This window comes from Heteronotia binoei, chromosome 5, assembly GCF_032191835.1.
Source record: "Heteronotia binoei isolate CCM8104 ecotype False Entrance Well chromosome 5, APGP_CSIRO_Hbin_v1, whole genome shotgun sequence".
Taxonomy (NCBI): Eukaryota; Metazoa; Chordata; class Lepidosauria; order Squamata; family Gekkonidae; genus Heteronotia; species Heteronotia binoei.
In genome coordinates, this window is record NC_083227.1 from 150,348,145 (window position 1) to 150,362,208 (window position 14,064).

At 45.1% G+C, this 14,064-nt stretch overlaps 1 protein-coding gene and 1 non-coding gene across 2 annotated transcripts in view; one reads left to right on the top strand and one right to left on the bottom strand.

The window, feature by feature from the left end:
* Nucleotides 1–444: 444 nt before the first annotated feature.
* STK10 (serine/threonine kinase 10) overlaps nt 445–14,064 on the bottom strand; it is a 108,391-nt gene continuing 94,771 nt past the window's right edge. Inside the window, exons 13-19 of the mRNA XM_060240587.1 lie at nt 13,643–13,735; nt 13,367–13,496; nt 12,541–12,665; nt 8,975–9,163; nt 4,886–5,011; nt 2,286–2,399; nt 445–585 (exon numbers count right to left, since the gene is read on the bottom strand). Coding sequence (XP_060096570.1) covers nt 445–585; nt 2,286–2,399; nt 4,886–5,011; nt 8,975–9,163; nt 12,541–12,665; nt 13,367–13,496; nt 13,643–13,735 — 918 coding nt within the window. The remainder of the gene's footprint in view (nt 586–2,285; nt 2,400–4,885; nt 5,012–8,974; nt 9,164–12,540; nt 12,666–13,366; nt 13,497–13,642; nt 13,736–14,064) is intronic.
* On the top strand, nt 1,092–1,163 carry TRNAP-GGG (transfer RNA proline (anticodon GGG)). The gene has a single exon. It is a non-coding gene; the product is annotated as a tRNA-Pro (tRNA).

Consider the following 14,064-nt stretch of genomic DNA (forward strand, 5'->3'; position numbering starts at 1 on the left):
AGCGCAGCAAACAAGGGAGCTGGTCAGGAAAAGCAACACTAATTTTTAACAACTATGGTAACAACATTTAGCAATCACCGAATGTGTCTCCGCTTTCTAGCATCTGCTGCTTCAGTAGACAGTAAGAGAGCAACCAGGCAACCAGTTCACTGTCAAGCAGTGGTTTTACAGCAAGCATCATGAGACCTGCACATGGCCTTATTAGCTTTCCCAAATGAAGCTCATCTGCAGCTCTCCTAAGTGCAACTGGTCAGTGCCACTTCAGCTTGGATCCATCGCCTCCAGTGGAGACACACAAGAGGGGCACTCTGCTGGTCACACTCGTTGTCTCACAAGTAGCTGAACAGAAGACACTGATCTGAAAAATCAGTGGGTGCAGAAGAGAAGGGAGCCCTGGTGTCCTTTGTTGGCTTCCCCCTCAAGTATGAAGAACTGCTGGCAGCCCTATGAAGACTCTGCAGAGCTGAATGGGACAAATTTGGCTGGTTTGTTTGGCGAGGCTGGAGTTTGAAAGCTAGCCTCTTCACTGAGTCTGAAGAACATCTCCTGCTCACGCTTCTTCTGATTCAGTTCATCTTCCAATGCCTGAAGGGGAGGAAAGTCACATTAACCGCAGGGACTCAATGGCAACCATCTGGCTTCTCTCAGACACAATGATCTCTCTACTAGCATGCATGCCAGAATTTTTTATTCAGACTGAATTTCAACTGAAGAGACAAATCAGACTACCTCAATTTGCAAGTAAAGTTATGGTAGGACAAATGGATGTCCTACCATAAATTTACTTGCAAAACTCGGATATGTGTTTTCTTAACCCATCCCCCCACCAAAATTTCCAGTTTGTAAGAACATGGCATAGCATAGCAGTATACTTGGTTTGGCAACATGATCAGAAAAAGTAAAACTCTGAAATTCTGTCAAATTTAAAATCCATGTGAAGTTTTCATTCAAAACGGTGGACGGTGGCTCAGTGGTAGAGCATCTGCTTGGGAAGCAGAAGGTCCCAGGTTCAATCCCTGGCATCTCCAAAAAAGGGTCCAGGCAAATAGGTGTGAAAAACCTCAGCTTGAGACCCTGGCGAGACACAGGGAGGGGCTGTGGCTCAGTGGTAGAGCATCTGCTTGGGAAGCAGAAGGTCCCAGGTTCAATCCCTGGCATCTCCAAAAAAGGGTCCAGGCAAATAGGTGTGAAAAACCTCAGCTTGAGACCCTGGCGAGACACAGGGAGGGGCTGTGGCTCAGTGGTAGAGCCATCTGCTTGGGAAGCAGAAGGTCCCAGGTTCAATCCCTGGCATCTCCAAAAAAGGGTCCAGGCAAATAGGTGTGAAAAACCTCAGCTTGAGACCCTGGAGAGCCGCTGCCAGTCTGAGAAGACAATACTGATTTTGATGGACCAGAAGTCTGATTCAGTATAAGGCAGCTTCATATGTTCTGTTATTAAGGGAGGGACTGTGGCTCAGTGATAGAGCATCTGCTTGGGAAGCAGAAGGTCCCAGGTTCAATCCCCGGCATCTCCAAAAAAGGGTCCAGGCAAATAGGTGTGAAAAACCTCAGCTTGAGACCCTGGAGAGCCGCTGCCAGTCTGAGAAGACAATACTGACTTTGATGGACCCAGGGTCTGATTCAGTATAAGGCAGCTTCATATGTAGGAGGGATGGTGGCTCAGTGGTAGAGCATCTGCTTGGTAAGCAGAAGGTCCCAGGTTCAATCCCCGGCATCTCCAAAAAAGGGTCCAGGCAAATAGGTGTGAAAAACCTCAGCTTGAGACCCTGGAGAGCCGCTGCCAGTCGGAGAAGACAATACTGACTTTGATGGACCGAGGGTATGATTCAGTATAAGGCAGCTTCATATGTAGGAGGGATGGTGGCTCAGTGGTAGAGCATCTGCTTGGTAAGCAGAAGGTCCCAGGTTCAATCCCCGGCATCTCCAAAAAAGGGCCCAGGCAAATAGGTGTGAAAAACCTCAGCTTGAGACCCTGGAGAGCCGCTGCCAGTCTGAGAAGACAATACTGACTTTGATGGACCGAGGGTCTGATTCAGTATAAGGCAGCTTCATATGTAAGAGGGATGGTGGCTCAGTGGTAGAGCATCTGCTTGGTAAGCAGAAGGTCCCAGGTTCAATCCCTGGCATCTCCAAAAGAGGGTCCAGGCAAATAGGTGTGAAAAACCTCAGCTTGAGACCCTGGAGAGCCGCTGCCAGTCTGAGAAGACAATACTGACTTTGATGGACCGAGGGTCTGATTCAGTATAAGGCAGCTTCATATGTTCATATGTTCAAAATTGTTACCTTCTTGCGTGGCCTCAACTTATCTCGCCACTCCTTCAGGTTCAGGTTATGGTTTTCATCCAAGGCCTTCAATTTCTGGGTCTCATGTTCAACTAAAAGGTGACACTTCTCATTCTGTATAGATTGAACACCACAAAAAGAAATGTGATAAGTTTTCACAGGGCATACTGGAGCAATAGCAGGTGAATTGGCTTGTTAATCCATACAAACCTTTAGCTGTAGGATACAACCAGAACTCTCAAATACAGTGAAGGCCCTTCTCATTTTAGGTATCTTATTTCCCACAAAGCTCATGAGTGTAGTGGTTATCTAAAATGTTATACAGGCAAGGAGACCATAACTGAAATCCCTGCTCAGTCATAAAACACATTAGTAAGCTTTGATCAATATACCTCCCCATCACACCAAGAAATTCAACAGAGGTTCCTGCTTTGTGTACTCTCACTTTTCAGAAGTGAGATAGATTAGATGGCCAGGAACAAGGCCTCCTCTGGCATGGCACCTCAATTTGCAGAACTCCCCCCTTCATTTGTTAGCCTTACATCTACTCTATTGAGCTTTAGGTGCCAAGCAAAAATGTGTTTCCAAGCTTATTTATTTATTTAACACATTTGTATGCTCCTTTTCTCCCCAGCTGGGCCCTCGAGACAGCAATTAAAAATAAGTTAAAAATAGCTTTCAAAAAACAGCACACATATATAAAATCAACAACTTGAAACAAAGAGGAGGATCGGTAAGGGTATCCCACAAAACACCAGAAATGTCTTCACCCGCTGGTAGAAGACAATAACTGAGGGTGACAGAAAAATCTCCCTCCCTGTGCAATCCATAATTCTAGTGCCATGATCAAGAAGGCCATTTCTCAGGCTGCTACCCACCTAACTGCAGGTGACAGGGGGCCCTGAAGATGGGGTTGGACTAGGTGACGCTGGAGGTCCCTTCCAACTCTACGATGATTGTAATGATTGGGTAAATTCATATGGGAGTAGATGAGCCTTAGGGTATGGAGGAGCCAGGCTGCATAGGGTTTTAAAGGGCAGTACCAGCACCTAGAACTGGGTGTGTAAGCAGACTGGGAGCCACGTTAACAGGTAGGATTTAACAAGCTCCCTCAGCCTCCAGATTATTTCGCAACCCTGTATGGCCGTTCATTGTATTTTGATATTTTACCTTCACGGAAATTAAACGGAACCAGGGCTTTTCTTGTAGAAAAAAAGCCCAGCACGGACTCATTTGCATATTAGGCCACATCACCATTGTTTCACATAGGGCTTTTTTTGTAGAAAAAGCCCAGCAGGAGCTCATTTGCATATCAGTCCACACCTCCTGATACCAAGCCAGCTGGAACTGTGCTCCTGTGCATTCCTGCTCAAAAAAAAACACCCTGCATAGAACAATGCATATATCTTTCTTGCTTTATTACCTTATATTTCTTGCACTATGCTACAAGGTGACATAAAAAGTTTTAAATGCATAAATAATATGCATCATAGGGTGGCTGTGAGACTGATTCCCTACTAGCCTATGCCGCTCTCACTCTCCTCTTCTCCGAGGGACTTCCATCAGGTTTCACACTAGCTGCCCCGGGGCTGCAACTCGTTCTGCCTCTTTCACGCAGCAAACAAGATCCTCTAAAAACTGGTTTCTGTTTGCCGCGCAAAAGACGTGAAGTGAGTTGCAGCCCCAGGGCAGCTTGTGAGAAATCCAACGGAAGGCCTGCGGAGAAGAGGAGCGTGAGAGCAGCATAAGGCGAGTGGGGAATCGGTTTAAAACAGGTTACAACCTTGAGTCCTTCAGGAAAAAAAAAAAGGATACAAATGTCATAAGAAGAAGAAGAAGATATTGGATTTATATCCCGCCCTCCACTCCGAAGAGTCTCAGAGCGGCTCACAATCTCCTTTACCTTCCTCCCCCACAACAGACACCCTTGTGAGGTAGATGAAGATATTGGATTTATATCCCGCCCTCCACTCCGAAGAGTCTCAGAGCGGCTCACAGTCTCCTTTCCCTTCCTCCCCCACAACAGACACCCTTGTGAGGTAGATGAAGATATTGGATTTATATCCCGCCCTCCACTCCGAAGAGTCTCAGAGCGGCTCACAATCTCCTTTACCTTCCTCCCCCACAACAGACACCCTTGTGAGGTAGATGAAGATATTGGATTTATATCCCGCCCTCCACTCCGAAGAGTCTCAGAGCGGCTCACAATCTCCTTTCCCTTCCTCCCCCACAACAGACACCCTGTGAGGTGGGTGGGGCTGGAGAGGGCTCTCACAGCAGCTGCCCTTTCAAGGACAATCTCTGCCAGAGCTATGGCTGACCCAAGGCCATGCCAGCAGGTGCAAGTGGAGGAGTGAGGAATCAAACCCGGTTCTCCCGGATAAGAGTCCGCACACTTAACCACTACACCAAACTGGCACTGCCATAAGATGGCAATATGAAAAAGAGCCCATTTTCCCATTCTGTCCAAGAACGGTTGTCGCACAGAGGATGACCCAATTGTCCACAGAGGAATAAATGATTACCGTATAGGCCAATTTATTGCATGAGACTCACTTCTCGAAGGTTACCTATAAAACTGAGCCACAGCACGAGGTTACCTGCAACTGCTGGAGCTCATTCATGTTGCTCTCGCGCTGGGCGATCATATCCTTCGTCTGCATCTCATGTTTCTGCTGCTGCTGCAGTCGCTCCGCTTTCTGCCTCTTTTCCTCCTGCTGAGCAAACTGCAACACAAAGGGAGCACCTGTTGTCCTCCGGAGTTTATGTTTGGAGGAGATTAAAAATGCTTCTGTGCAAAAAAAATAAATCTGCTTCTGTTCTAGGAGACAGGATCCCTACAAGCCGGGTTGCTCTCTGATATCGGTTTGTAGGAATGATGGCCTACCGGTCGCTGATGTGAGCAGAGGCTGTGTTAGCTGCACAGCAGGAGACAGAGCTATAACCTTCCCGCCCGTTAACGAAATATAAAAGCTGTTTCCTGGGTCTCCTTGCTGTACGAACCCTCTTGGTGGCAACTGACCTACTTTAATTTTGTACTGGAGCTTAAATGTCAACAATGGCGGAAGAAGCTCTCTTTGTAGCTATCAAGGCCCAAGTCTAGTGGCTTCTATCAGTGTAGGCTATTGAGAAGGTTCAGAGCCCATTTTTATAACCCTACAACCATCAAGGAAAGGTCCCCTGTGCAAGCACCTGTCGTTTCCGACTCTGGGGTGACGTTGCTTTCACAACGTTTTCACGGCAGACTTTTTACAGGGTGGTTTGCCATGGCCTTCCCCAGTCATCTACACTTTTCCCCCAGCAAGCTGGGTACTCATTTTACCAATCTCGGAAGGATGGAAGGCTGAGTCAACCTTAAGCCAGCTACCTGAAAACCCAGCTTCCACCGGGGATCGAACTCAGGTCATCAGCAGAGCTTAGGACTGCAGTACTGCAGCTTTAACACTCTGCGCCACGGGACTCTCTCATGGATTGCTGCCTTGACGTGGCGAGACGGCTTGCGCTGTTCAGTGAGGCTGTGGGCTATGCCATCTAGGGCTACCCAAGATGGACAGGCCACAGCTGAGAACCCAGACTAAATGTGATCCACTGGAGAAGGAAATGGCAAACCACTCCAGTATCCTTGCCAAGAAAACCCCATGAACAATAACAAAAGGCTAAACGATATGGCGCTGGAAGATGAGCCCCTCAGGTCAGAAGGTGCCCAATATGCTATTGGGGAAGAGCGGAGGGCAAGTCCAAGTAACCACAGAAAGAGTGAAGCGGCTGGGCCAAAGCCGAAAGTATGCTCAACTGTGGATGTGTCTGATGGTGAAAGAACAGTTCGATGCTGCAAAGAACAATACTGCATTGGAACGTGGAATGTAAGATCTATGAATCAAGGTAAGCTAGATGTGGTCAAACAAGAGATGGCAAGACCGAACATCGACATCTTGGGAATCAGTGAACTAAAATGGACAGGAATGGGTGAATTTCACTCAGAGGATCACTACATCTATCACTATGGGCAAGAGTCCCATAGAAGAAATGGTGTGGCCTTTATAGTTAACAAGAGAGTGAGGAAGGCAGTAATGGGAAACAATCTCAAAAATGACAGAATGATCTCGGTCCGTATCCAAGGCAAACCATTCAATATCACAGTAATCCAAGTCCATGCCCCAACCACTGATGCAGAAGAGGCTGAAGTGGACCAGTTCTATGAAGATTTGCAACACCTAGAATTAATACCAAAAAAAGATGTCCTCCTCATCATAGGGGACTGGAATGCCAAAGTAGGAAGTCAAAAGGTAACCGGAACAGCTGACAAGTTTGGCCTTGGAGAACAAAATGAAGCCGGGCAAAGGCTAACAGAGTTTTGTCAAGAGAACAAACTGGTCATAGCAAACACCCTCTTCCAATAATCTAAAAGGCGACTCTACACATGGACATCACCTGAAATCAGATTGACTATATACTCTGCAGTCAAAGATGGAGAAGCTCCTTACAGTCAGCAAAAACAAGACCTGGAGCTGACCGGCTCAGATCATGAGCTACTCATTGCAAAATTCAGGCTTAAACTGAAGAAAACTGGGGAAGCCATTAGGCCATTCAGGTTTGACCTTGGATCACATCCCTTATGAATATACAGTGGAGGTGAAGAATATCAACTAGAGTTGATAGACAGAGTGCCTGAAGAACTATGGATGGAAGTTCATGACACTGTACAGAAGGCAGCAACCAGCACCATCCCAAAGAAAAAGAAATGCAAGAAAGCAAAGTGGATGTCTGATGAGGCTTCACAAATAGCCGAGGAAAGAAGGAAAACAAAAGGCAAAGGTAAAAAGGAAAAATTCACCCAACTGAATGCAGATTTCCAGACAACAGCAAGGAGAGATAAGAAGGTCTTCCTGAAGGAACAATGCAAAGCAATAGAGGAAAATAATAGAATGGGAAGGACAAGAGATCTCTTCAAGAAAATTGGAGAAATCAAGGGAACGTTTCATGCAAAGATGGCCATAATAAAGGACAAAAACAGCAGGGACCTAAAAGAAGCAGAAGAGATCAGGAAGAGGTGGCAAGAATACACAGAAGAATTATACAAGAAGGATCTCAATGTCCTGGACAACCATGACAGTGAAATTGCTGACCTTGAGCCAGACATCCTGGAGTGTGAAGTCAAATGGGCCTTAGAAAGTATTACTAACAACAAAGTGAGTGGAGATGACGGTATCCCAGTCGAGCTAGTCAAAGTCCTAAAAGATGATACTGTTAAAGTGATGTATACATTATGTCAATAGATTTGGAAAACACAAAAATGGCCACAGGCTTGGAAAAGATCAGTTTATATGCCAATCCCAAAGAAAGGTAATGCCAAGGAATGTTCAAACTATCACATCATTGCATTCATTTCACATGCCAGCAAGATCATGTTAAAGATCCTACAAGCTAGGCTTCAGCAGTATGTAGATCGGGAACTACCAGAAGTTCAAGCTGGGTTTCAGAGAGGGTAGAGGAACTAGAGATCAAATTGCCAACATTTGATGGATTATGGAGAAAGCACGGGAGTATCAGAAAAATGTCTATTTCTTTTTCATTGACTATGTTAAAGCCTCTGATTGTGTGGATCACAACAAAAGTCCTTAAAGAGATGGGAGTACCAGACCACCTCACATGTCTCCTGAGAAACCTGTATAAGGGTCAAGAAGCAACTGTCAGAACAGGATACGGAAGAACTGATTGGTTTAGAATAGGAAAAGGAGTTCGACAAGGATGTATATTGTCACCCTGCTTATTTAATTTATATGCAGAGTACATCATGCGGAATGCTGGCCTGGATGAAGCACAAGCCAGCATTAAGATTGCCGGGAAAAACATCAACAACCTCAGATATGCAGACAACACCACTCTAATGGCAGAAAGTGAGGAGGACCCAAAGAATCTCTTGTTGAGGGTGAAAGAGGAGAGCACAAAAGAGGAGGCTTGAAACTCAACATCAAAAAAACTAAGATCATGGCATCTGGCCCCATCACACCTTGGCAAATAAAAGGGGAAGACATGGAAGTAGTGACAGACTTCACATTTCTGGGATCTAAGATCACTGCAGATGGTGACTGTAGCCATGAAATTAAAAGACGTTTGCTCCTTGGCAGGACAGCTATGGCGAACCTGGGCAGTATAATAAAAAGTAGAGACATCACCCTGCCAACAAAACTCCATATAGTCAAAGCTATGGTATTCCCAGTAATAATGTATGGCTGTGAGAGCTGGACCATAAGGAAGGCCGAGTGCAGAAGAATAGATGCTTTTGAGATGTGGTGCTGGAGAAGAATCTTGAGAGTCCCTTGGACTGCAAGAAAATCAAATCAGTCAGTCCTAAGGGAAATCAACCCAGACTGTTCACTGGAAGGTCAGATGCTGACGCTGAAGCTCAAATACTTTGGCCACCAAATGAGAAAGGAGCACTCCCTGGAGAAGATCCTGATGCTAGGAAGACAGAAGGCAAAAAAAAAAGGGGACGGCAAAAGATGAGATGGCTGGTGGAAGACAAGAGGGCCTGGTGTGACTTTGTCCATGGGGTCGCAAAGAGTCGGACTCGGCTGTGCGACTGAACAACAACAAACAACCATCAAACTTCTTCCTTACAGAGATTCCAATCAATATACAGCCAACTCCACAATCAAATCCTATTCTTTTATCTTAGTAAACTCCACCTGTTTTATTTTTTCTCTCTGTTCTGAGGCACTTGCGCTGGAATTGATATGGAGACTCTTCTTGTACATGGCCATGCGGGTCTTTCCTTCACTCCTCTGAATTTTGGGGAGGCGGCCTCTCTCCTGTTGTTGCCGAATCTTCAGCTGCTCTATCATTCTCTGGTTATACCGCTGCATTTGCTCACGCTCCTGGAATGGCAAGAGCCAAGGATGGGGGGGGGGAGGGAGACAAGTTATACAAGACAAGTCATCCTAAAAGAAGCCTCTGGAACTCATGGACTCTTGAGGCATATCACTCAAAAGACCACAATGTGAAAAATGTGAGTTGCTAAAGAACCCTGCAAACAGCACTTACATTCTTGCAGCACTAACACACCTGATGTTTTCTTGAAGGAACTGAATTCGCCCTAAAAATGTGCTCATACAAAATATATACATCGTCCAGGCTAGCTCAATCTTTTCAGATCTTGGAAGCTAAAAAGGGTCCACCTTGTTCAGTATCTGGATGGGAGATCACCAAGGAATAGCAGGGTTGCTACACAGAGGCAGGCAAAGGCAGATCCACCTCTGAGTGTCTCTTGCCTTCCAAAGCCCTGTAGGGTTGTCATAAATCTGCTGCAACTTGATGGCAGCAACAAGACAGAGAGAGTGAGTGAAGAGATGCTCATAATCCTTTACTATAAAGATGCAAAGGTGCATATATCTCATTCAGACCTTTCATGGTTTATGACTTACAATCACAAATTCACATTTCTAACTTAAGTAACAAACTCGGTCTTGCCTCTAAGAAGCTTTCCAAAGTGCTACTGCTGAAATAATTTTTGGCTTCTCAGTTTAAACGGTGTAATTTGTACAACAAATCCAGTCAAAGAACAGATGGAGTCCTCTCCAAAAGCCTGGGTTTTTAAATTTATTTATTTATTTGTACATTTATAGTCTGACCTTTCCCATAAGGGCTTAGGGCAGATTCTAACATGCTAAAACAGTAAAATCAACAATAAAACATCAGAATAGTTAAAACAATTAAGCCAATAAATTAAAATTAATTATTTAAGACGGCATGGATGGTTTGAGCACATGGGGCGTAATTATCATGGGCAGCCTTAAGTTGCCCTAAGATGTTAACAGTATTGATCCCAGGTGAAATGGCAGTCATTGCCGGGAGGCCAGTGAGATAGTGTAATAGGACCATATATGAACATAGGAAGCTGCCTTATACTGAATCAGACCTTTGGTCCATCAAAGTCAGTATTGTCTTCTCAGACTGGCAGTGGCTCTCCAGGGTCTCAAGCTGAGGGTTTTCACACCTATTTGCCTGGACCCTTTTTTAGTGGAGATGCCAGGGATTGAACCTGGGACCTTCTGCTTCCCAAGCAGATGCTCTACCACTGAGCCACCATCCCTCCCCTAGGAGGATGAGGACGTCCGCTTGCCTCAACCATAGACCTGGCGGAAGAGCTCCGTTTTGCAGGCCCTCCGGAATGGTAACAAATCCGGAAGGGCCCAAATCTCTATAGGGAGCTGATTCCACCAGGTCGGGGCCAGGGCCAAAAAAGCCCTGGCCCTGGTCGAGGCAAGCCAGAAGTCCTTTGGGCCGGGATGGTCAGAAGATGTTGGCCAGCCAATTGTAATGGCCTTCGGGGCTCATATAGGGAGAGACAGTCCCGCAAGTATGCCAGTCCCAGGCCGCGCTAGGCTTTAAACGTCAATACTAAAACCTTGAAGCGGATCCGGTACTCAATTGGTAGCCAGTGCAGACTGCGCAGCATCGGCCGACTGCTTGCCCATACGGGCGATTCAGTTAGCAATCGTGCTGCTGCATTCTGCACCAGCTGGAGTTTCCAGATCATCCTCAATGGCAAGCCTGCGTCGAGCGAGTTACAGCAGTCCAACCTGGAAGTGACTGTTGCATGGATCACTGTAGCTAAGTCCCGAGGAGCCAGATAGGGTGCTAGTTGTTTGACCTGCCGGAAATGGTGAAAAGCAGATCGTGCAGCAGCTGTGACCTGGGCCTCCCTAGAAAGGGTGGGATCCAGTATCACACCCGGACTCCTCATCTTCTGAGCTGGCACAAGAGATGCTCCATACAGGGTGGGGAGCCGGATGCCCAATCTTGGCCTCCCACGACTCAGGTACAGGGCCTCCATCTCAGTTGGATTAAGCTTCAGCCGGCTCAGCTGTAGCCACTGCTTCCAGTGCTTTTTACATCAAACCCATCTACTCCTCCTCACCTCTAACTGAATCCATAGAGGACTACTTCAAAGCTGATAATAGGGGGAGGACAAGAAGTATAGTGAAACATCCAAGCACCATCCTTTCTTCCAGTGCTTCTGACTAAAAGTATGCATCTGTTTTTGCATAAGTGATACAATACTCAGAGGAGAAATATTGCTATGTCTGCCTGCCCAAGAATCAATACAACAATTTCTAACTTGGGTTCTTAGGAACTACTGCTGCAGTTTCAAAAGGGTGATATTTCAGTACTCTTTAATAATGTTGTTGATAGTCAGATTTACACATATTCTTTTAAGTTAAGCACTTCATATGCTTGCAAGGGTAATTTAAAATGAGCAGTATTTTCTCGTGAATATGCACCTGCAGTTGGTGGAATTGATAATCACATAGGTGGCTGGCTGGTAGCTACTTTTGGTGCAAGCTTGGGACTTACTGGATTGTTGAAGCTGATGAGAACTGTAGTTTCAATTCATTTTGAGAGACCACGAAAAATCCAGTTCCAGTCATTCCCAGCTGAAAATCAGCTGGAAAGGATTGAGCGGTGCAATTTAGAGGGCAACACAGGTCTCAGCTATGGCTTACCATGTATTTAAAGAGTCCTCTCTTATGTCCTCTCTTATGAAGAAAGGTTGAAACGCTTGGGACTCTTTAGCTTGGAGAAACGTCGACTGCGGGGTGACATGATAGAGGTTTACAAGATAATGCATGGAATGGAGAAAGTAGAGAAAGAAATACTTTTCTCCCTTTCTCACAATACAAGAACTCGTGGGCATTCGATGAAATTGCTGAGCAGACAGGTTAAAACGGATAAAAGGAAGTACTTCTTCACCCAAAGGGTGATTAACATGTGGAATTCACTGCCACAGGAGGTGGTGGCGGCCACAAGTATAGCCACCTTCAAGAGGGGTTTAGATAAAAATATGGAGCACAGGTCCATCAGTGGCTATTAGCCACAGTGTATGTGTGTATATAACATTTTTTGCCACTGTGTGACACAGAGTGTTGGACTTGATGGGCCGTTGGCCTGATCCAACATGGCTTCTCTTATGTTCTTATGTTATGTCTGGTGGCTTCACCTCTATTCAGAAACGTTAAGTTTTGTGGCTAGGGGAAAGAGGCACTGTGGAACTCTCACAAACATCCACTGAACATGAGCAGTTCTGGATCAAGTGCAAGGACGTCCACAAACCACTAGGCACAAATCTTCACCTGTACCAATATTCCACCTCGTATTCAGCTAAGTAGCAAGCGGACCCTTCTGTGTAGATCTGCTAAGGTCCATTTCTAACGGTGATATGGTCTTATAGATAGAAAAACTTCAGCTTAGCTACCTTCTCATGTTTTCGGAGCAGCTCGTGTCTTTGGAGGAAATACTGATCTTTTAGCTGCTGTTTAATAAGCTGATGTTTCTCTTGTAAATGGTGCTCTTCTAGGTCCCAGACTATGGCTTCCCGATCTGAGGAAGACAAAAAAAAAATTAAAATAAAATAAAGAAGACATGTGGTCACTTAACAAGGAAAGAAAGAAAATGTTCCAGTTCACGGGGCTTAGTCATTCAGAAGGAGGCCATTGCTCATGTTTTCTATGTAAAAAAGCAAACACAAATCCCCCACAGAAGAACCAAATACCACAGCAAAGAACCTGAGATGAGAAGAGCAACAAGTTTGTTAATTAAGGCATATACTGATGTCATGGCTGACCTAAATGAGTCTTGTCAGTAATGTTATGGACCATTTTCTCTGTTAAGATTTTTAAAATAATAATAATAAGCCTTTGAACAAGGACAGAAAGAAAGGGAGAAAAATAAAATGTGGGAAGTGAAAAGACAGGACAGAACAAGGGCAGCTGGTTAAGACTACAGATGGGTGAGAACCCTGTCACGACACCCCCATCCCTGCTCACCTTGGATTCCAGCTTGACCAAAACAAGCTTTTAAAGATGAACAATCAAGAACCCATGTGTTTGCTAGTAATAACCTTAATGAACCATGTGTCGGTTATTTTCTTTCATTATGTATAGTATTGTAGCTTGTAGCTGTGTCAGTGCTGATATGGAAGGAACTAACACATCTCAAATGAAAACTGGTTCTTTCACATTCCTTTTTTCTCTGACCACCTCCTTCCAAATCTATCTAAAAAGGAAAAAAAAACCTGTCACCTCTCATGAGCTGCTGTTTCTTGCTGAGGCATTCACGCTCCTTGTCACAGATCTCCTTTCGATTCTGGGCTGTAATATTATTCATGGCCTGTTCTAGATCCTCAGACTGTTTGGTCAGAAACTCTTGCTCCTAGAAAGGAAGAGTAACAAAGTGAATGTTCTCGATGGCACACATCACAATGCCTCCCTTCAATATCTTCGCACACTTCGGGACGGTTGCTATTGAGAACTGTCATGAGGGCCTTTGCCACATAGGCGAAGTTTTTCAGAATTTACCAAGACTTGCTTCTTTTGCGTAAACTCTTCCATCTTCACCTTCATGGTCCCCTTTCGCTGTTGCCGAGGGAGCTTTTCCATGTCACTCTTGACCTTTTTTTAAAAAAACAAACAAACACCAAAAATGGAAAAGAAGGTCTAACTTGAATTAAAAGCAAACTAAGAGAACAACACTCAGTGTGCAAGGGGAAAAATTAAAAGCAGAAGTCACAAATAAGCTTTTACCTCCGTAATACAAAATCAGTCATGAAATATTGCAATGGCAACAGTGCATGCCAGCTTGCCATTTATTCTAATTTATATGCTGCTCCTAAGAAATAACAACTGAATAAGACTGCAAGGCTCTATTACTGGGATACTGGAGGTCACCCTTATTCAGATTTTTTCCTGTCCTTCTATTCCTCTGCCCAACTTTTATATTG